This window comes from Diabrotica undecimpunctata, chromosome 6 (genome assembly GCF_040954645.1).
Source record: "Diabrotica undecimpunctata isolate CICGRU chromosome 6, icDiaUnde3, whole genome shotgun sequence".
NCBI classification, from domain to species: domain Eukaryota; kingdom Metazoa; phylum Arthropoda; class Insecta; order Coleoptera; family Chrysomelidae; genus Diabrotica; species Diabrotica undecimpunctata.
Genome location: NC_092808.1, coordinates 103,110,142 through 103,131,733, shown reverse-complemented (window position 1 = coordinate 103,131,733; position 21,592 = coordinate 103,110,142). Strand labels below are relative to the sequence as shown.

At 34.2% G+C, this 21,592-nt stretch overlaps 1 protein-coding gene across 1 annotated transcript in view; it reads right to left on the bottom strand.

The window, feature by feature from the left end:
- The window catches only part of LOC140443672 (uncharacterized), a 70,830-nt gene extending 51,866 nt beyond the window's left edge, over positions 1-18,964 (bottom strand). Inside the window, exons 1-4 of the mRNA XM_072535045.1 lie at positions 18,668-18,964; positions 13,786-14,176; positions 9,671-10,034; positions 4,537-4,705 (exon numbers count right to left, since the gene is read on the bottom strand). Coding sequence (XP_072391146.1) covers positions 4,537-4,705; positions 9,671-10,034; positions 13,786-14,176; positions 18,668-18,839 — 1,096 coding nt within the window. The 5' untranslated portion in view covers positions 18,840-18,964. The remainder of the gene's footprint in view (positions 1-4,536; positions 4,706-9,670; positions 10,035-13,785; positions 14,177-18,667) is intronic.
- Between the last annotated feature and the right edge of the window lie 2,628 nt (positions 18,965-21,592).

Sequence of the window (21,592 nt, the reverse complement as noted above, 5' to 3'; positions counted from 1 at the left end):
AAGAGATGTCATGTTTCTCACTACGGAGTCTGTGCCTGAAATAGTGGACGTGCCAACAAAAAGGGGTGTCGTGAGAAAGCCTTCCACAATCGTGCAGTATAATAATGTGAAATCATTTATAGACGTCTCTGATCAAAAAGCATCATATTCATCAGCAGTGCGTAGGGGTATTAAGTGGTATAGGAAAGTTTCAATTGAACTTTTGGTTAACACATCTATTATAAATGCACATACTGCATACGAGGCTATAACAAACAAAAAGATAAGTATCACTAAATTTAGAGAAGAAATCGCGTCAGAAATTTTTCGTAGTCGAAATATTCAGATGAAAAATTTGGATGATCGTCGTGTTAACCAAGAAAGAAATCACAAACTTTCCGAAGTGGAACAGAGAGGTCGTTGTACAAGATGTTATAAAAATAATAGTGCTAGAAATGGACGTAACTTTGCTATAAAAGAAACAAAACGTGTTAAAACATCTTGTCTAGCATGCAGTGATAAGTTTTTGTGTACCAACTGCTTTTTTGACACTCATTACTGTCAAGCAAAAAAATGAACATTGTGTCCAAAAATGGTACACATACTTTCTAAGAAGATAATTACGCATTTATTTCTGCCACAAACTGTGTGTACCATTTTTTGACACGGCCCTTACACATGATTTTTTTTCAAAAAAATACCTAAATGTTGATATTTACATGTTTTTATATGGTTTACAAAATATAGTTTCAGTTTCTGACAAAAAACTTCAAATTTATAGCCAGTAGCCAAAGTGTTAAATAAAAATTATAAATTCAGAAACATATTTATTATATATGTGACTGGTTTAATTGAAACAAGTATGTAATAATCTATAATACAAACTACATACAAACATAAAATTCGCATTGGTTTGCTCAAAAACACATACATAATTAACATATTTATATGGCTTGTCATACTGTGACAAAAACAAAAAAAAAAACACTTTTTGATATACATGAACCAACTAGAAATATGTTACTCTAGCAATTCTGCTTCACCATCTTCATTTTGGTCAGGCTAAAGGGATTCAGTCGTCAGTTTTCTGTTATTCTGTTGTAGTATACTGATGTGTTTAAAGTCATTTTGCTCCGTTATTGTGACCTCAAAAGAATTTTTTTATTCGATTATTTAGTAATATCATATCAGTATGATGAGAAATCTATGAATGGAGCATATTTTTGATGGTGTTTTTCTATGATAGCACAGTCCCGATCTTATAGTAAGTGCGTGTGGCCGCTAACCAGGAAATGGTGTGTAATTTTTTTAAATTTCCTTTCCTTAACCATTTGCAGCGACAAGGCCATTAACTTCCAGTTTTTATTTTCTCCCGGACAGTTGTCAGTGAACAACACCAGTTTATCAATGCCTGACTTATTAGATAAAAACTTTAAAACAGCACTTCCAATTTCATCACTACCACTTTTAGCTGTGTCTTCCGTACATACCAACATGTGCCTCTTTCCCAAATCACAGTCATGTATACCAACATTATAAAGCCATACTTTTCTGCAGTAAAAATGCAGGTCTGGCATTTTTGCTGCAGACGGTACTGTTAGGGCCTGTTGTAAATCAAATGTTACAACTAGTTTTTTATCATTGGTTTTTGCATCAGCAGTTTCCGTTTTTAGCAAGTCCTGCATTGCTTTTGCCCGTGCTTTGTTAACATTTAAATGTATCGTCAAAAAACCTGTTAATTTGTCATTACTATCAACTTTTGCTGTTTCTATTTTAATCAGCGTTTCATCACGTCTTGCAGGTATCGGATTTGGGCAACTTAAAATCTATATTCCAAATGGTACAAAAGATTTTCCTATATGTCGATGCAGAAATAGATAGTATACCCTTACGTTCACACCATGGAACATAAAACTCTTCATATAAACGAGTTACTGACATATCACTATTTGCATAAGTCTTTCCCAGATTATCAGATCGACTATAGTGACTCTGATACTTAGGAATAAGGTTAATATAGTCTTTAACATACTGAATAACTTCATCGCTTACTCTGTTTGGTTTATTATTATGTTTTCCACGACCACCCATTTTCGGCATAGGAGCACCTGAAGCTAATTGCGATACAATCTTATTTATTCTACCTCTAGATCGGTGAAGACCATGAACGGACATAAATTCTTCTTCTTCTCATGACGCCGTCTCCTTTCAAAGGTTGGCGATCCAAATGGCAATTGTAGTTCTTCTAACTGCTGCGCGAAAGATTTCTGCGGATGAGCGGTCGAACCATCTCCTCAGGTCTTTCAGTCACGAGTTCTGGCGTCTTCCTACTGATCTTTTGCCCTGTACTTTTCCTTCCAATATAACTTGAAGTAATTCATATCTTTCGCCTCTCAACACATGACCCAAGTATTGCATTTTCCTCTCTTTGATTATTCTTAGTAATTCTTTTTGTTTACACATTCGACGAAGTACCTCAACCTTAGTAACTCTTTGTACCCTTGGAATTCTCAACATTCGCCTGTATATATATACATCTCAAAGGCATCTATTTTTTTTTCTATTTCAGAGTCCATTGTCCAACTTTCACAGCCATACAGTAAGACAGAAAAAACGTAACATCTGATCATTCGGATTCTAAGCTGTAGACTAAGGTCTGATCTTGTAAAAAATGTTTTCATGCTCATGAATGTTTTCCTTGCCTGTTCGATTCTTGATAGGATTTCTTTTTTTGGATTACACTGACTATTGATATTTGCTCCCAAATATTTTATAGAATTATTTGATCATTGGCATACACCTGTACGTTTATTGGTGTCTTTGAAAATACTTAAGTTTTAGTTTTGGAAACGTTTAGATGTAAACCGAACATTTCGCTGTGGTGAACTACCGCTTTTATTATATTTTGTAGTTCTTGTGCGTTGCTTGCTATTAAGACGGTATCATCAGCATATCTGATGTTGTCTATGCTGATTCCGTTAATCTTAATTCAGCCTTGGACCTCGTCTAATGCTTCTCTGAATATAGACTCAGAATACAAATTAAACAGTAGCGGTGATAAGACGCAACCCTGTCTCACTCCTCGTCGGATTTGTATGTCTTCGGATGTTGTGTGCTCTCTTTCAATTGTTGCCGTATGGTGACATAAATTCGGATTTACATATTTTGATGTTTTCTGTATTGACAGTGACATAGTATTCCACACTGTATTTTCTTCCAGACACTGTCCGTTTAGTTTTTTTTTTTTCAGATAATGTCGTTTTTTATTTCATATTTTAATGCATCCAAATAGGTATGTATTTTAAATATCAAAGGACCCAAGATTCCAGAATTGTGTAAAAATAATTTCTCGATTTTCGTTAAATGTTTTGTTGCACATTGCCTTGAACAAAGACGACATCCCAAATGATCAATATGTACTCTATTATATTTTGAGCAGACTATCCACGATCTTAAATAATATAAATCAGTCGAAGAATCTAAAACAGAATTTGTGAAAATTCTATTATTGATCGAAATTCCGATTCAGTTTCAGCCCTAAGCCAAATCATCTTTATACAGGTCTTAAAATTGGTTTTGAAAATTCCAGTATCAATAAAAGAAACAATAGCTCACAGTTGCCTTCAATATTAAAACCTCTCCTCAATCATAATAAAATATCGCTCGTTCCATCTACCAATTCAATTCCTGCCGTCAAGAATACTCGCGCGCGAATTTTCACCTAAACGCCACGTCAGTGAACGATGTTACTCTGAACGGTATAAATAAACCATCACTAACTATAAACAACAATAGTGTAGTTAAGAGTGAACGGTGTACTGGTGAATTGATTTGGAGGATCAGAAGACTGTGATCCGGTAAACCTTGAGACTGTGATCTCTTGTAATGAAGACTTCATAGAGAAAGTTGTTGATGAATTGATATGCAACGTAGTCTTTCCGCTTGGATTCTCTTCTTCTGTCCATCATCTGTAATATACCGTCGCGTCGGTCATCCATGGTTTTTTCTTTTCTGTCTTTTTCGGTCATAGGTATTGGTCTATTTCCTTCCCAATATTTTCTAAGTGGTTTATTTATGTGTCAACATCATTAACTACTTCTGACTTAGATATGTTGTTCTTCAGATATTTCCGTACTTCTTGCTTTATGTCATCATCTCTTAGTTGTTTGAGATCTTATAGGATTGGGTTTGTGGATTTTTTTTTAATTTCAGACGAAACTTAGCGACAAGTGGGTTATGGTCTGACTTAATATCTGCACCAGGGTAGGTTTTCACTGATGTTATTAAGTTTTTGAATCTTTTATTTATTAAAATATAGTCAATCTGGTTTCTTGTGATGTTTTCTGGCGTGTCACCGGGTGAGCGCCATGTGTTCAACCTTCTGTGTGGTAATTTGAAGAGTGTATTGGTGATTACCAACTCTTCTCCCAGAACAAATTCTGCACACAGACTCTCAGAATTTCGACCCACCAAACAATTCCTTAGAGAAAAAGTGAAATCAAAAAACACTCCATTGATATTTACTACTATGACAAAAAGTAAAAAACGTCTACATACCTAACCCTGTGGCAAGAGGACCAATGCCGTATTTTTTAAATTTTTTAGCTGCTGGGCAGTCTTTGTGTTTGCATAACTGCTTGTTCATTTTTTCTGCCGTTAATTCGGTTGCTTCTAATTCAGCATCATCCTGATAAGGATCGTGCATTTGAACTTCTTCTGTAAAATTCTAGAACAAGAGTTTTAAGCTCTTTTAAGACTTCTAATTGTTTTATTATATATACAGGGTGATAAACTTTTGTCACAAAGTTCATTATATCTGTTATATAGAAGATAACAAAAGAAGGTATTTACAAAAATAGGAGGTAGCTGTAAGCCTGACATTTTAAAATTAGTTACAGATATGCTGGGCCTTCAATAACACTGTATCGCATCAAAAATATATTCTTTTAAGTAAAACATTATGTTTTATTCTAAATTTAAAATCCGCTTCGCTTCCTCGTTAGAACACAAAGTTGTGCTATATTACTACCATATGTTACTAACTAAAGTTAATGTTATTTAATTTGTCCCAAGTATTTTCTAGTGCGACTACCATGAACAGAGAGGAGAAGCATAGGAATACCACCTATACGATGGACAGACGACGTAAAGTAATAAGAATTACTGGAAACTAGCTTTAAGAAGCTCAAGACCGACAGATCTGGAAGAAATTATGTTCAATTGGGTGCTAACCGAATATACCAATAACCAAAGCCCAGAGGTGTAACACCATCGTAGTCAGGAGATGCATGGCACTGGGGAGAAAGTATTGCCTCAAACTATGCCTCAGAAATCTGACCACTCTGGGAGATTATAGCCTTAGCACTGTAAGGGCGCACTGCCATGCCAGATAGTTTTTCGTCTCAACTCGTTATAACAAATATGGACAACTAGATCGAAAACACAACCCAACCAACGGAAACAGTCAGAAAGGCGACTTTAGTCGTGGATTCTGTTTCTTTCCCAAATACTCAGCCAGAAGGTGATACAAGAGGGACAGACTCTGCGCAAAAAACGCCTCTTTGGAGCTTAGAAATGAAAGATATCGAGAGAAGCTAAAATAGCTGCTAAGATATGGAGCTCAGCAAATCTTCATAAAATAAAAGCCATAAGCGAAACCGAGTAAAAAGACCTCGCGAGACCAAGGGGGAGCACCCTCCCCCCCCCCCCTCCCCCGTGACAAAGGCTTGCTAGAACCCAAGGAATTCTAATGAGTAGACTAGAACTGAGTCATATCTCAAAAGTATTAAACAGTAAAAAACTGAAACAGGCAGTGGATAAAGCTTTTGTTGGAAGTCAAAATCAACTTCTGCAGTTCCATAAAACATCATTTAGTAACCCGAATATACCAAAAAATGATCTGTTGAGGTGGTGAGGACTATGCAAGGTCTAGGGATGGAAGTAGACTTAAATGTAATCGATTGTTATCGACTATAATCGCAACCCAGACTTAGGCAGAATCATACCTAGTGTACGGGCGGGTCTAAAACTGAAAAAAGATCGGGTAAAGGAATATTCGGTGGCGCTGGAAATTTAAACATTTCTATTCTACTAAAAAAATATACCTCTGTATTTAAGGCAGAGATTTTTGCAATCTTGCGGTGTGCAAGAAAAACTAACATGAGGGTTTTCAACTGAAGCGAATCAATATATGCATAGATAACCAAGTAGTCATGGAGGCTTTTATAAACCCTAACGTGTACTCTAGACTAGTGTGGGAATGCTGAAGCTAACTAAACAGACTATCGGAATATAACAGTATTACACTGGTATGGGTCCAGATTATAAAAAAAAGCCTGACACCAAAACCAACAAAACTCACATTGGTAAAATATACCCGGCCAAACACATAGCAAGATGTACGAGTATATTGGACGGAAATGTGCGAATAGGGCTGAAGTAATGCGGAAAATAAGCAGGAATTACCTTAGAGACATAACAGACTTCCTTAATAGATACGTGCAAGTTAAGAGACACCTGCATACAATGAGACTATTTCATGGAAGCTTAATACGGCAAGAAATAAGGACAAGCTAAAAACATCCCAAACCCAGATGAGAACTACTACTTAGAATATCAGATCGCCCAACTCAAGGGACCAAGAAATAACCCAAGTGCTGAAAGAGAAAGAAAAAAGGAAACAAAAAATAAAGGAAAAGGTCAATCAAAATTAGGTGAATACATACTAATCTACAGTGGAGCAGCAAAAAGAAAACAGGGCCAAAGAAGATGTAGCCTTTCTAATACACCAAAATTACATCAAAGAGTGTCAATACATATCAGAAAGAATAGTAACAGCAAAGATAAGAATGGAGAAGGAAGACATCATTGACACATCATTGGAGTATACGGCCCAGAAAATAATAAGCTTCAAACAACAAGGGAAGCGTTTTTTGACCGATTACAACAAGTATTAAATCAAGTCAGAGGGAAGATCATAATATTGGGAGATTTTAACGCTCGAATAGGCAATCAAGTAATACCCGGCATTAAACAAAAATATAAAGAGAATAATAAAAACGAAAATATAGAACTGATGATCAACTTCTGCACGAATAACGAACTAAAAATAAACACATTTTTTGACCGCAAAGACTAACAAAAATATATATTTAATAACAGTCGTAGACAAAGATCTATGGTAGATTATGGTATAACCAACAACAGATGAAGGTAGCTACCATAGCCTAGTATTAGGTGAAATAAGAATCATCCTGAAATACTTCCCAATCAAGAGAGCGGCGCCAACACAAATAAAAATCAAAGTCGAAGGACTAAATACGAAATCCACGGAATACTTATACAGGAAAAGAATATTAGAGAAGATCGCTGGGAATGAAATATTAACAAACGATAACATCGCGGAAAGCTAGGAAAAACTAAAAAATAACATAATTATTGCAGCAACGGAATCACTTGGAGAGAGGAAAGTAACGAATACTAACATATCAAAAAAGAAAACACCATAATTTAGAGAGGAAGTAAAGACAAAATGTGAAGAAAAGAAGAAAGCCTTTCCACAATACAGAACACAACAAACACAACAGGCGTACAACCACTATAAACAAATCAGAAATGAAACGAATACTTTAGTTAGACAAATAAAAACGAACACTGGCAGAGTTTCTCAAAACAGATGGAACACGACTTCTACGAAATACAAACAAAAATATGGAGAATGATCAGAGGCCAAAAGAGATGAACGAACTAATAACAACACATTCAGAAGGAAACATCGATAGACTACGTTCGATCCCTATTTGCTAAAGGTGACGATAATGAACCACCAACACCAGAGGTGACGACAAACGAAGAAATAAATATTGAGGAGGAAGAGGTAAAAGAAGCATTAAGGAAATTAAAAAATAAAAAATCGCCAGGAGAGGGCAGAATACCGAACAAACTTCTTAAGTACGGAGGACCAGATTTGACCAAACAACTATTAAAACTAATTCAAAAAATAATAGAACAAAACAGAATTACTTAAATACTTCTTTTCAAGAAGGGAGACAAATCGGAACCGGAAAATTACAAAGGAATTAATTTATTAAACACAACACTAAAATTAACAACTAAAGTGATAACAAATAAACTAAATGAAATTATAACACTAGCAGAAAAACAACAAGGTTTTAGGTCGGGAAGACCATGCACCGACGCTTTATTTATAATGAGGCAAGTGCAAGAGAAATCATTAGAATACAACAAACCGGCATATCTATGTTTCTTCTGTACGCAAAAGAGATACCTCTAGGAATAATCACAACGATCGAAAATATCTACCAAAACAACAAAATAATAGCAAAAGTAGGAGAAGAACTAACCAACCATATTGAAGCTGGCAGTAGGATAAGACAGGGAGATTCCCTGAATCCTCTACTGTTCAACCTGATTATGGATGAAATAATAAAAAAAGTAAGAACTAAAAAAGGATACCAAAAGAGAGAAAAACGACTTAAAATAATTTGATATGCAGACGACACAATACTACTCTCTCAAAGTGAAGATGACTTATAACGTATGTTGCACCAATTTAATATAACGCCAGAAAATGCTAAACACATGTTAATGTTAATTTCCCCAACACGGACAAAATGCATGGTTACAACAGCAAATTTATTAAGATGTAAATTGGAGCTGGAAGGTCAGATAATAGAGCAAGTGATGGAGTTTAAATATCTAGGCATCACATTATCCAGATACGGAAAGATAGAAAATGAAGTGGAAGATCAAGTTAATATAGCAAACAGAGCCACAGGCTCTGGGCAGCTGTTTCATTTGGGTTTCATGTCCAAATGAAACAATATGGAGAAATAAAAATATCGGGAAAGAAACGAAAGGCAGAATTTACAAAACAGTCGTCAGACCAATAATGTCATACGCGGCGAAACAATACCTGACACAGAAAGGACAAAAAGGATGTTAAACACAGCAGAGATGAAATCACACTGAAAAATTGATGGTAAGACACTATGGGACAGGGCTAGAAGTACAGATATACGACGTAGATGCAAGTTGAAGAACATCAAGAACTGGGTAAGAAATAGAAGAGTAGAATGTAACGATCATATAAGCCGAATGACAACAAATAGTAGAGTAGTAAAGACGGCAAGAGACGGTTCCCCAATAAGACGACGATCAGTAGGAAGACCACAAAAACGATGGAACGACAACTTACTGGAGGCACATTGGAAAACAGACAGAGTCATGTCTATATAAAAAGAAGAAGAAGAAGAAGAAGATGTTGGTTACATTACTTATTGTTTGTAATAAAAAAGTTTTCTTATGCTTTTAACCTATTGCGCAATACTGCATAATATGCAAAACTATTGTTTATTCTTGATTTGTTTTTATTTTAAATATCAATTTTAAGTTGCACTCTAATTTATTTCCCAATATTTTTTTTAATGAGTTTACGTAAGTTATGCGTATTTTCTTAAACACACACACCATGTGTATGCTTAAATGATATGTTAGTGTTTAATGTTAAACACACACATCACGATCATGTATTTAAAAACTTTATGGTAATAGGAAGTTTGAATATTAGCAGGTGTTTTAGGTATAATAGTAATATTAATTTAGAACAAATAAAGTCGAGTATTTTAGTATGATTGTCTGATAAAATGTAACTTATTAAAAATATATTTACAGTTTTCTTGGGTTTATCAATAGCCACGGTAACAACAGTTTCCTCCTCTGTAGCGCATACTTCTGCCCTCATCATATTTAAAAAATCGAAGAACTTATTTTCTGGTGGTCTGAAAACCATGGATACAATATCATATTGGCTGCCATGGCTCATTGTATCAGGAGCTGAGCGGCTGAAAGGTAATGGGGCGCGACAAACTCCCTCGTCGAATTCTATAAGCATTGGGGCAAAACTTTGTTTGGCTTCGGTTTGTTTGCTTCCAAAAAGTTCAGTCCACGATAGTCTCTGTATACTTATACGACCGTTTGCTAATGGATTAAAAATACTGGCGACTGGCGGAACAACGTCATCATCGAAATTATATCTAAAACCAAAAAATTACTTATAATATTAAAAGTATACTAAATACTTTATACTAATACTATACTGTATAATAAATAATTTATGTTTTCCTTATTCGTTTTATTATCTACTTTAGAAGAATACAAGAAAGTTCAATAAAGTTAGTTTTTTACTGCCGCTATAAAAAGGAAACTTTTTTAAAACTATATTAGTAAATAAAGCATAACTTTTTTAAAATTTTAAAATTTTTAAAATGTAAATATTTTTAAAATTGAATAAATTTATATTTTAGATTTTTTAGAGATTTTAATAAAATTAAAAAAGTTAACATGTTGTATAACATATCGCCCTCGTCGCTTAAATGGACTCTTCTAACTGTTTATTGTGACTGCGAACCACGAACCGCTACAGCATTGTACTATAGAGAAAAGTTAAAATAAGGCCAGTATAGAAGTTTTGCTTCAATATGAAAAGAAAACGTGTCATTATTTTACACTAGCGAAATGCATTTGTCCTGAAGTCGCCTATGAATATAATTTGTTAAACGTAACTAAGGCCGACACAAATAATAAGTAACCATGATTTAAATACAAAGTCAAATTAACTAGAGATTTAACGTCATGAAAGTGTCCAAATTTCAAATGAGCTTGTCCAAGCAATGTTTGGAAACGTGATTAGCCCTAATATTAAGAGCAATCACATTATATACTGATTATATACTTCTCAGCACAATATCCAAATTCTTTGACTCACTGACACCCTGCTCACATGCAATCCCAATTTCTCCATTACACTACCCACCACAGTCCCAAAAGACAGATTTTCCATGGAAATGGCATCCGTGCAATCCATTGACTGGTGCTACGTTCATCTACCTAGTGTTAGTACTTTTTAAAATAAAAGCTGTGGGTCTTATTAAGATCATGGTCTTATTTGAGTCGCCTACCTTACTTAAATATGACGATTTGAGAAACGGTTAAGTCAAAGAAAGACCTATATAAAAACAATACAGTACCCAAAAATCCAATACTTAGCAAGAGTATAAAAACTCACAATAAAACATACAATAACAACAACCATAATGATAAAGAAAGAAGAAATTAACGTAAACATATTGGGAAGAAATAGCATGAAATCAATACTCAATCGAAGTCCAGACGATGGAAAGACAAATATATATATATATATATATATATATATATATATATATATATATAGTATGCTGATACTATAAATCAATATATATATATATATATATATATATATATATATATATATATATAAAATATTTTGTTGGGTATATTTCAGGTTCTATCGGTCTTGAATTAAAACAATTCTGTTTTTTAGTCACTTAATAGTTCGCCAATTGATTATTGGCTTCATCAGAAGTGCTCTACAAATTTATAAATTAATTTATTTATTAATAAATTTGTAGAGCACTTCTGATGAAGCCAATAATCAATTGGCGAAATATTAAGTGACTAAAAACAGAATTGTTTTAATTCAAGACCGATAGAACCTGAAATATACCCAACAAAACATAATCGTAATATATATATATATATATATATATATATATATATATATATATATATATATATATATATATAGACGAAAATATAAAATTATTGCAAATATAGAATTGGAAACAAAATGCAGATATAAAAATGTAAATTAAGGTTAATGTAGTTGTTAAAACATATCCAAAACTATAAAAATAATAATAAAAGAGATATAATGCATCTCACAAAATGAAAAAAAGACACCTGACAGCATCTGCCATAATCCCTACCGGATTAAAAGGCATTGACGGTTATGATAACAAAATCCAAGAAAGGTTGGTGTTATAAAATAGTGTTAGTGATGAACTGTAAGATAAGTCAGACGATCATTAAACGAGAGTTCCTCGTCTCGTCCAGAATCGCACTATTTGTCCATTGCATTTTAAAGAATTGCATATGCCGTGGAATAAAGGGCAGTCGAAATTATTACACAATTATAGAAGCCAGAATGGCCATCTAAAAAAGTAGGAGAACGATAAACCATTGCAAATTCATTCGTACAGCTTTGTAGATGACAATATAATTTTTGATAAGCTGTGAACAACTGAACCATTAATTATGTATGTATGTACAGCGTTAATAGGCCTCTTAGGTCCATTGCTAGATGGATAATTTCCATCGTTTTCTGTTCTTAGCTATCAGCTTCCAATCTCTGATTCCCATCCCTCTGGACATCTTCCATCACTAGATCTCTACATTTCTTTCTTGGCCTTCCTCTCTTTTTTTGCCCTCAGGTACTCTGCAAGCAATATTCTTGACTAGTCTATTACCTTGCATTCTTTCTAGATGTCCGAGCCATTCTAGTCTACGTTTTCTCACCACTTTCGTTACTGTAGGGTTAGCATACAACTGGTGCACTTCTGCATTAGTTCGTCTTCTCCATTCTCCCTCTACTACATTTCCACCAAACATTTTGCGAAGCATCTTTCTTTTCCATGCTTTTAATCTGTTCTGTATGGTTTTGTTCGTAGTGCATGTCTCGGCAGCGTATAGCATTGTGGGTCTAGTTATAGTTTTGTATACTCTTATTTTTGTATTACGAGATATATCTTTGGCCTTAATTATTTTGCCCCTGGCCCCAGCACACCTGTTGCTCTTGGTCAGTCTTAGGTTGATTTCATTTCCTTCCTTACATGCCTGATCAATAAGAGTACCTAAGTACATATATTCATCCACCTTCTCGAATTCTACAACTGATCCATCATCCACCTCCAATTTAAAGGATACCCTGGTGTTTATTCCTTTTTTGCTCGAGATTTCCATGTACTTCGATTTGTTAATATTAACTTTCAGTCCCATTCTAGAGCTTTCACGAATCAGTTTTTTTGCTATATTTGCCAGTTCTTTTCCATTTATTGCAATGAGAACCACATCATCAGCGTATGCTAAGCATTGGTGTTCTTTGTATAAAATAGTGCCGGACCTATTTATCCCACTAACCCTTACAATTTTTTCTAGCAGTATATTAAATAGCAATGTAGACAACGAGTCTCCTTGACGAATACCTTTGTTCACTTAGAATTCTTCTGAGACTGTACCGTTGCATTTCGCAGCACAATGGTTTGTCTAATTCTCATTTTTACCAATCTTACTATTTTTTCTGCACTTGTAATTCTTTTAGCGTTTTTATTAATTTGTTTCTGTCTATTGTATCGTAGGCAGCATTTTTTGGCATCCCACACTTCTAGTATTAGCTCACTAAATTTGTTTATTAAAGCCTCTCCTCCATATTTTAAGTTCTGTGCCACAATGCTGCTCCCCCGGGGCTTTTTTGATTTTTTTTTTCTTTTACTATTTCTTCAATTCTTTCTTCTCTTGTGGGCTTTGGTATTTCTTCTATTACTATTTAGGGTTTAGGAATAATATAATTTTCTTTAGTAGTCACTCCGTCATTTAGCATCTCTTCGAAATATTCTTTCCACCTTTCACATATTTGGTGTTCGTCCACTATCAGGTTTCCTTGCTTATCTTTTACATTTTACATTCTTCCCTGATACCCAGTTTTAATGTATTTAACCTCTTTATAAAAATACCTATATAATAGGTAAGTCTAGTTAAATTCAGATGCTTTAATAATATTAATTTAATGAAATTTTATTTTATCAACCTGCAATTCTGTAAATTTTAAGCTATTTTAAATACCAAAATAAAGTAATAAAAATGCATAAACCTTTTATTTTATTAGATAAATTTAAAAATATTCTTACTTACCTTTCACATTTATATTGTACATCGCTTTTGGCCCCCATAAATAAGCCTCCTTTTTTTAATAAACAAAAATATGTCTCCATGTGAGTTCCTAAACATGACATTTTAATTATGATATCAATTTCTCCAACTCTTTTATGATGAAGGGATATCATATCAAATATTCCACTATAATTTACACTTTTCACAACGCCAATGGTTTCAAAAATATTGATCATCTCGCTGAAATCTTTAATCCATGGAAAAATAGCCGAACCAACTGTTTTCCTAGATATTCTAAGATCTATTTCCAATGGAGTAGTTTCTATAATGTTCATAAGATTTTCGGAAGTGTATGGAAACAAATACGTTTTTCCAAAATTAAATTTATACACTCCATCTTTCGCCACATAATCTGGAACATAATACACGTTACATAATTATGTAAATTAAAAGGTGATTTAGAAATAACAGTAGAAATATATTTTTGAAAACCTGTAATCAGTTCACAATTTGTCGATAGCTCACTACAAGTTTAACCCTAATTAGAGAACTGAAATACAGAGAGGATAGGTAATACGATATAAGAGTAAAAACCAACCTGAAACTGACGGTTTAAGATATTTTCGACTAACCCACCTTGTATCTATCTGAAGGAATACAATACAGCAGTCAACCTTATAATCCGATTACGAAGGTATTTTGGTTACAGATGAACGACCAGTGTCGTAGAGTATATGATTGAAACATTTATTTGAACTAAATAAATATATTTTTTAAATTGTACTTATGTAAATTGTATTTTTGTTTTAATAAAACTTCTTTATTTTATTCAAAAATAAAAAGTTTCTTACCATTTGTAAAAGATACATTTATTTAATTAAGGGGAAAGGCGCCAAATATCGCCTGGCAAAATTTTCAATGTGTTTTAAATGTATCCATTATTTTCGAACCTGGAGAAAACTAATAAACATTTTTGAAAAATTTAAACGTAGAATGAAAGATTACATTATTACTGAGGGCAGAAAGTCCCTGAAAACTTCTACTATGTTTATTTTAATATGTTATGTAACAGGGCTGAAAATAAAAGAGAAAATATAGTATAATTTTTAATTGAAAATATTGCATCCAAAAGAAACTTTTTATTTATTCTAATAAATATTTCATTCTGCCTTTAAATTTTTCAAAAATGCTTTTTAGTTTTCTCAGGATTTGAAAAAAAATGGATACATTTAAAACACATTGAACATTTTGACAGGCGACATTTTGCGCCTTTCCCCTTTAATACCTTATGATTACAACTACTATTACTTACCTTATATAATTACGATTAGAAAACTATTCAAATTCAAAATAAATAGGATCAACTTCGGAATCCGAGTCGTCTTGAGAGTTAATAATTAGCGGTTGTGTCTCTACGGTCGCATCAATTATGTTATCAAGATCCCACATTTTTTGTTTTTCTTCTATTACATGTCTTACTGCATCTTTCCAGTTTTGTTCTGTAATATGTTGTAAAGACTCGTATAACAATTCACGTACAGCTTGTATTTTATATGACGTATTTTTTCTAGCCACATAACTTTTCATTTGTGCCCAAACGAGTTCAATTGGATTTATTTCGCAGTGGTAGGGTGGAAGTCTAAGGACTGTGATGTTTCGCCTTTCTGCTATTTCGTCAACTACGTACCTATTTCTTGAACTTAGATTTGTGTTGCCGGACAATTTTTAAAAGTTCTGCTTTTACCATTCCATTTTCGTAAGGCAGATACTTATTCCGCAGCCAGTCAAGAATATCCTGTTTCTTCCACGCAGTCGTTGGAAGTCTTTCTACTAGTCGTGAATGATAAGGTGCATTATCTAATACTATAATTGAATTTGGTGGTATGTGTTCAATCATCTCCTCAAAATACTCTTCGAAAACATCAGCTGTCATCTCCTCGTGATAGTCTTTTGTGCTTCTGGACTGAAATCCCAATAAACCATGCTTAAAAAATCCTTTTTCACTGCCAATGTGAGAAAAAATATTAATCTACTGCCTTTACCAGAAGGTGGGGAGATACCAGTAGACCAACCTTCCATAAAGGCTTGGCTGGAGCATAATATATTTTTATCTGACCGAATTTTTTTTAGAATATGACCTGAGTTTACCTACGTTTCATCCTGGTAGAAGATTGGCCTTCCTTCAGCCCGGAATTTTCGTATGGATCTTAGATAATTTCTTCTCCAACATATTATCTCCTCCCGGTCAATCAAAAGTGATTTTCGGTCTGATTTCTCCCACCGGAAATTTAATTCTTTTAAAACTTGCCACAATTTAGTTCGTCCGATATGAGGCAAATCCGAGTCGTCTCTAACTTCTTGTAAAATTTTATTTAAGTTTGGTATTTCTTTTTTGAAAAAAAAATCCATGAATTTTCCTTCGAATACCATTTTTGGCAAATTTATCAATTTTAATAGGGTTTCTTCCTCTCTTTAAGTGTTCGTTTGTGTTTGGGTTAGCTATACCGTGTTTTTTTTCTTTTTGATAGGAACCTATATATAGTTGACTCCCCTTCGCCAGTCATGTTGGCACAACGTTCGACTATGTTGCGAACAGTGTTTGTGGGATTCTGAGAAACCAGAGCATCGTGAACATTCAGGACAATAGTCTTCTCTCATGGTGAATAGACAGACTTACTGACTGTACGCAACAGTACCGGTGTAAAACTTGATGATGTTGATGATGAAGCCATCACAAACAATCCAACAAAACGAGTACGAGCGAAAATGTTCGTAGGTATATGGAATAAAAAATCACTCACGCACTGCATATAATTCGCAAAAGAAATATTCGAGACGGTAATTACTGCCGTAGACGCGGAAACACCGACGAGTCGTAAATTACATGCGATCAAAAACGTACTAAACAAAAAAATTGTTTTCGTTCGTAATAACTTCACCCTTTCAAGTTAAGTTTTCATCCTAATTATCTTGCAACGAATAGTACCTTCGCATATGAATTCCAGGTTTTCTAGTAAAGTGATTAAACGCGAAGATTAGTATTGAAATATCCAAAGAGATAAGGTATTCTTATTTACAAAATTGTTAATGGTTAAATTCTTATTTTTATTAATATAATATAATAACCAACATTAGCCGTGAAAGTTTTAATTGTTTTTTGCTAAATATATTAGTATTAAAACATTATTAATATTGATAAACATTTTGGAAAGGAAAATAAATGTAAAACGCATTAATTTTAATGAATAAACACTTCAGGAACGCCTATGATGATACAAATTTTACGACCGTGTTATGACTTTGAGGCACATTTCGTGCTCTCAACAATTTGTGAACGGATTATAGATATGGATTCTAGAGAAATTCTAGAGAAATTCAAAAATATTAAAGCCAGTTAATACTTCAAATCAAAACAAACAAAGAAAATAAATATAAGCGAAATAATTATTGACCCAAAAAGAAAACATTTTGTAACGCAACCTTCGTAATAAATTGTTAAAATACAGAAACAACCTTGAAAGATTTGAAATTCTACTTGGAGAAGAAAGTCCTATCGTCGTCAGTATTGCGGAACACTGGTGTAAGCAGGATGAAATATCTTTAATGGTAACTCCGGCTTACGATTTGGCAACTGGTTATTGTGGACCTATCCATGAGTATGGCGGATCGATTCTGTATGTAAAATGTGGGTATGAATGTGTGTTTATGAATGAGCGTGTGCTCAGATTATCAATGTGTGTCAGTTTACTGTGGAAATGCACTATCAGGAGAGGTTGTGTCAATGTACCTTTTACCGTTTATGACATTCTATATATATTGTTGGATAGCCTAATTTGACGAAATGTCCCTGAAGATGCTTTAGGAGCGAAAGTACTTGGACAAGATTTATAAAAACTGTGCTCGATACTTGCCTTTTATTTGATTAAAATTATCCTTTTACCTGAATAATTTTCCAAGAAATTTTCTAATCTCTTGTATACATTGGTTTTACGTACCTAGAAATTTGTAATTCTGAATTCCAAGTACAAATGCAATTAACTGATTAACTAAATTTAAATAGGTACACAAATTTATGCTTAAAATTTTATTTACCAATCGTTAACAACTCAAAATTAAAATACGTACCTGGCTACACCTACTTTGTATCATTTAGTAAAGTACCTTTAAACTTTGGATAGAATTTAAAATTGAACTTAATGTAACGAAAGACTAAGGGTGACTATTCGTTACAGCATTAAGGGAGTACAGTCATTTTGTGCTTGATATCGGCTCAGTCTCTTAATCTGGGGAATTCCATCCGAATTAGCTTACAACGAATAGTACATCGAACACCTAATGCGAGGGAATAGGTATGAAATACTTCGGTTAACTATTCAGGGGAAGAAGTCAATAAGAAGAAGACTTCATTTCCAAGGATCTACGCCGATGACTCAAAATATCATCAGATTTCTTTACGTTTAACTAATTGCCAATTGGATCGCCAACTTTCGAAGCGAGATGGCGCAATGAGAAGACTAAAGCTTTGTAGGAAAAATAGACCTGGGGCTAAGATCGTTGTTAATTATATATTTAACTTATTTTGAATTACGTATTATTTACAGTTATTCACTAAACATTTAACATATTCACAGTTTTTCATTGCTACTCAAACTACTTTTTCCAGTTTCCTTTGTTCAGTGCTTTGTTTTTCCATGAGCTTAGATACCGAGGATAGATCGCAAAATAATAAATTAATTGTATAAATTAATCAGCAAGAAATGTAGAAAAATAGTAACAAGGGAATAAGGAATATTTAATCAAATATAGGTAATAATCATCGATTAAAACCAGGCACTGGATTACTTACATTCGTTATACTGCTTTTCATTAGTCAAGGGAGGCTATTATTAATATAATTTCTTACCAGTGTCTAGTGGATCTGCAGGAAATTCCTCAGCAGTAATATCGAGAAATAAAAAATCTGGACAACGAAAATGAACCAAAAGGTCTTCAAGTTTAGGTGGAGTTAGTACATCTGTATCAATTTCAATTTTGTTTATTAAAAATTCAAGCAGAAATAATCTATGATCGGGCATTTTCGCTTCAAATGGAAATTTACCATAATTTTAACACGAAAATTTCATATATCCGCTTCTTTTGCTAAGATAAGAAAATGATATGATAAAATAGTGACATTAATTTGACAATTACTAAATTTTAAAACAGCTGTCATAATTTTACTGAAGCAGAATAATTGTCTAATTATTTATTTTACGTAGTTATAGATTGACCAATATATCAAATACTAAAGTTTATAATATTAATTTGTGTGTATTTTCACTTTATATTTCTATTTTACTTCTACTTTTACATTCTAGAGTGAGTAAAAAGCTATAAGGATGTAGTTATCGAAAAAGGACGAACTTATTTTGAGAAAAAAATGTACTTTCAGGCATATTGTATTATGTAAAACTTTTTCATTAGACTTGTGATTTTTAGGTAATGTAATGAAAGTATTATCTTTATCCAGATATAAGCCATACGGCTCACACTACTACGGAGAAAATTGACTAATCCTAGATAGTGACCCACGTGACCGTCCCAGCTTGCGTGGAGGAGGAGTTCTGAATTAAGTAGGGACCCTTCTGTACTTCGGGGAAGACGGACGGGCGGGGGAGTCCTCAACCCCGACACGGCGCGTCCCACTGGCTGATAGAGAAATGTCCTACAAATATGTAGGATAGATGTGAATAAGGTTTTGCCAAATAAGCACCCGTGGACCAACTGAGGACGTGCATAGGGCAGCAGCTATGACATTACTTCATTAAGGCTATAGCGGAATGATTTCTACTGTTGGCTTAAGGACAGATACTCACTGGCGGATATCACATAATGATTCAACCGGCCATGATACTGCGATCAGGTAGGCAAGGGGATTCATCATTCAATCTTCGCTTATCCACTGCTGGACATAGATCTCCCTCATAATTTTCCATCTATTTCGATCTTGTGCCTCTTGCATCCAATTCCTATGACAACGTTTTAGATCGTCAGTCCAACGTGTTGGTGGACGACCTCTACTTCGGTAGGTATCATCTCTTGGTCTCCATTCCAGTATCCGCTTTGTCCATCTATTGTCTGTCTCTTGAGCCACGTGGCCTGCCCAGTTCCATTTTAGTGTTGCTACTCTCTCTACTGCATCAGCCACTCCTGTTCTTTGTCGTAGCTGGCGATTTGGGATCTTGTCTCGTAGTGAAACGCCCAACATAGCACGCTCCATCGCCCTTTGACACACACGGATCTTTTGAACTGTTCTCCTTGTCATTGTCAACGTTTCGGCACCGTAAGTTAACACTGACAAAACACACTGATTAAACGTTTTTCTTTTAAGGCATATTGGTATATCAGACGATTTGAAAATATGGTTCAGCTTGCCGAAGGCTGCCCAAGTCAGTCTTCGACGGAGAAGCTCAACGGTTTGGTTATCTTTTCCTATGCGAATCTCATGACCTAGGTATTTATAGGCCATTACCTGGTCTATGCATCTTGTTCCTACGCATATATCTTCGCTGACTACAAGATTTGTCATCATCTGGGTTTTAGATATATTTATTTTCAATCCCCCTTCTAGCGAGGAAAGGTAGAGCTGATTTAAAAGTTCTTTGGCCTCATCTATCCTATCAGCTATTAGTACAATATCATCTGCAAACCTTAGATGGCTAAGCTTTTCTCCGTTTATGTTTATGCCCTTGTCGGTCAGTTTTGCCCTTTTACATATATATTCCAAAAGCGTAGTGAACAGTTTCGGTGATATGGTGTCCCCCTGGCGTACTCCACGTTGTATCGGGAATTTCTGGGTTTGACGATCACCCACTCTAACACTGGCTGTTGCGTTTTGGTATATATGTTTAATTATATTTATATACCGATAGTCAATTCGGCATTCTGTCAAGGCTTCCAACATTTTTTGTTGATTTACGGTGTCGAATGCCTTTTCATAGTCGACAAATATTAAAGCTAGTGGTTTATTATATTCAGTGCATTTTTCTATAAGATTTTTTATTACCAGTAGGTGATCGTTTGTTCCATAGCCTTTTCTAAAACCCGCCTGTTCTATGGGCTGATAAAATTCCAATTTATTTTCTAGTCGTTTCGTAATTATTTTTGTAAATAGTTTATAAATATGTGAAAGTAGACTTATGGGCCTGTAATTCCTGAGGTCGGTAGCATCCCCTTTTTTATGAAGTATGATAATTTCTGCGTTATACCACTGGGTTGGTGTTATTGCTTCCTGCAAACATCTAGTGAATAGTTTGGCAAGGACCTGCCATAATCTTTTTCCAGCCACCTTCAAGGCATCTGCCACTATTTCATCGCCTCCGGGGGACTTATTGTTTTTCATTTCTTGCACTGACCTTCGAACTTAATTGGGTGTTACGTCCGGTAAAATTTCAGATCCCTGATTGATTATCTATGGTAATGATCCACTCCGGTTACATTGCTGTTCTTTGTATAGTTGTCTATAAAACTCTCTATCGTATTCATAATTTGAATTCTATCCTCAATGATTTGCCCCTGTTCATTTCTTAATTTGTGGACGTTTTTTCTTCCAATGGACATGCTTTGTCTGAGTACTTTCAAGCTTTTGTTTTCTTCTATTACTCTAGTTATTTCCATCGTATTGTATCGTCTCAGATCTTTTCTAACTTCCTTTTTAATTTTCTTATTCAAAATTCTTAGTTCATTTTGGTTATGATCCTGATTTTCCCTAAGTTTTTAGAAGAAAACTTTTTTTAGGAAAACTTAGGCAAGGGGATTATACCTGATTATATTCCCGTGACTACACTAA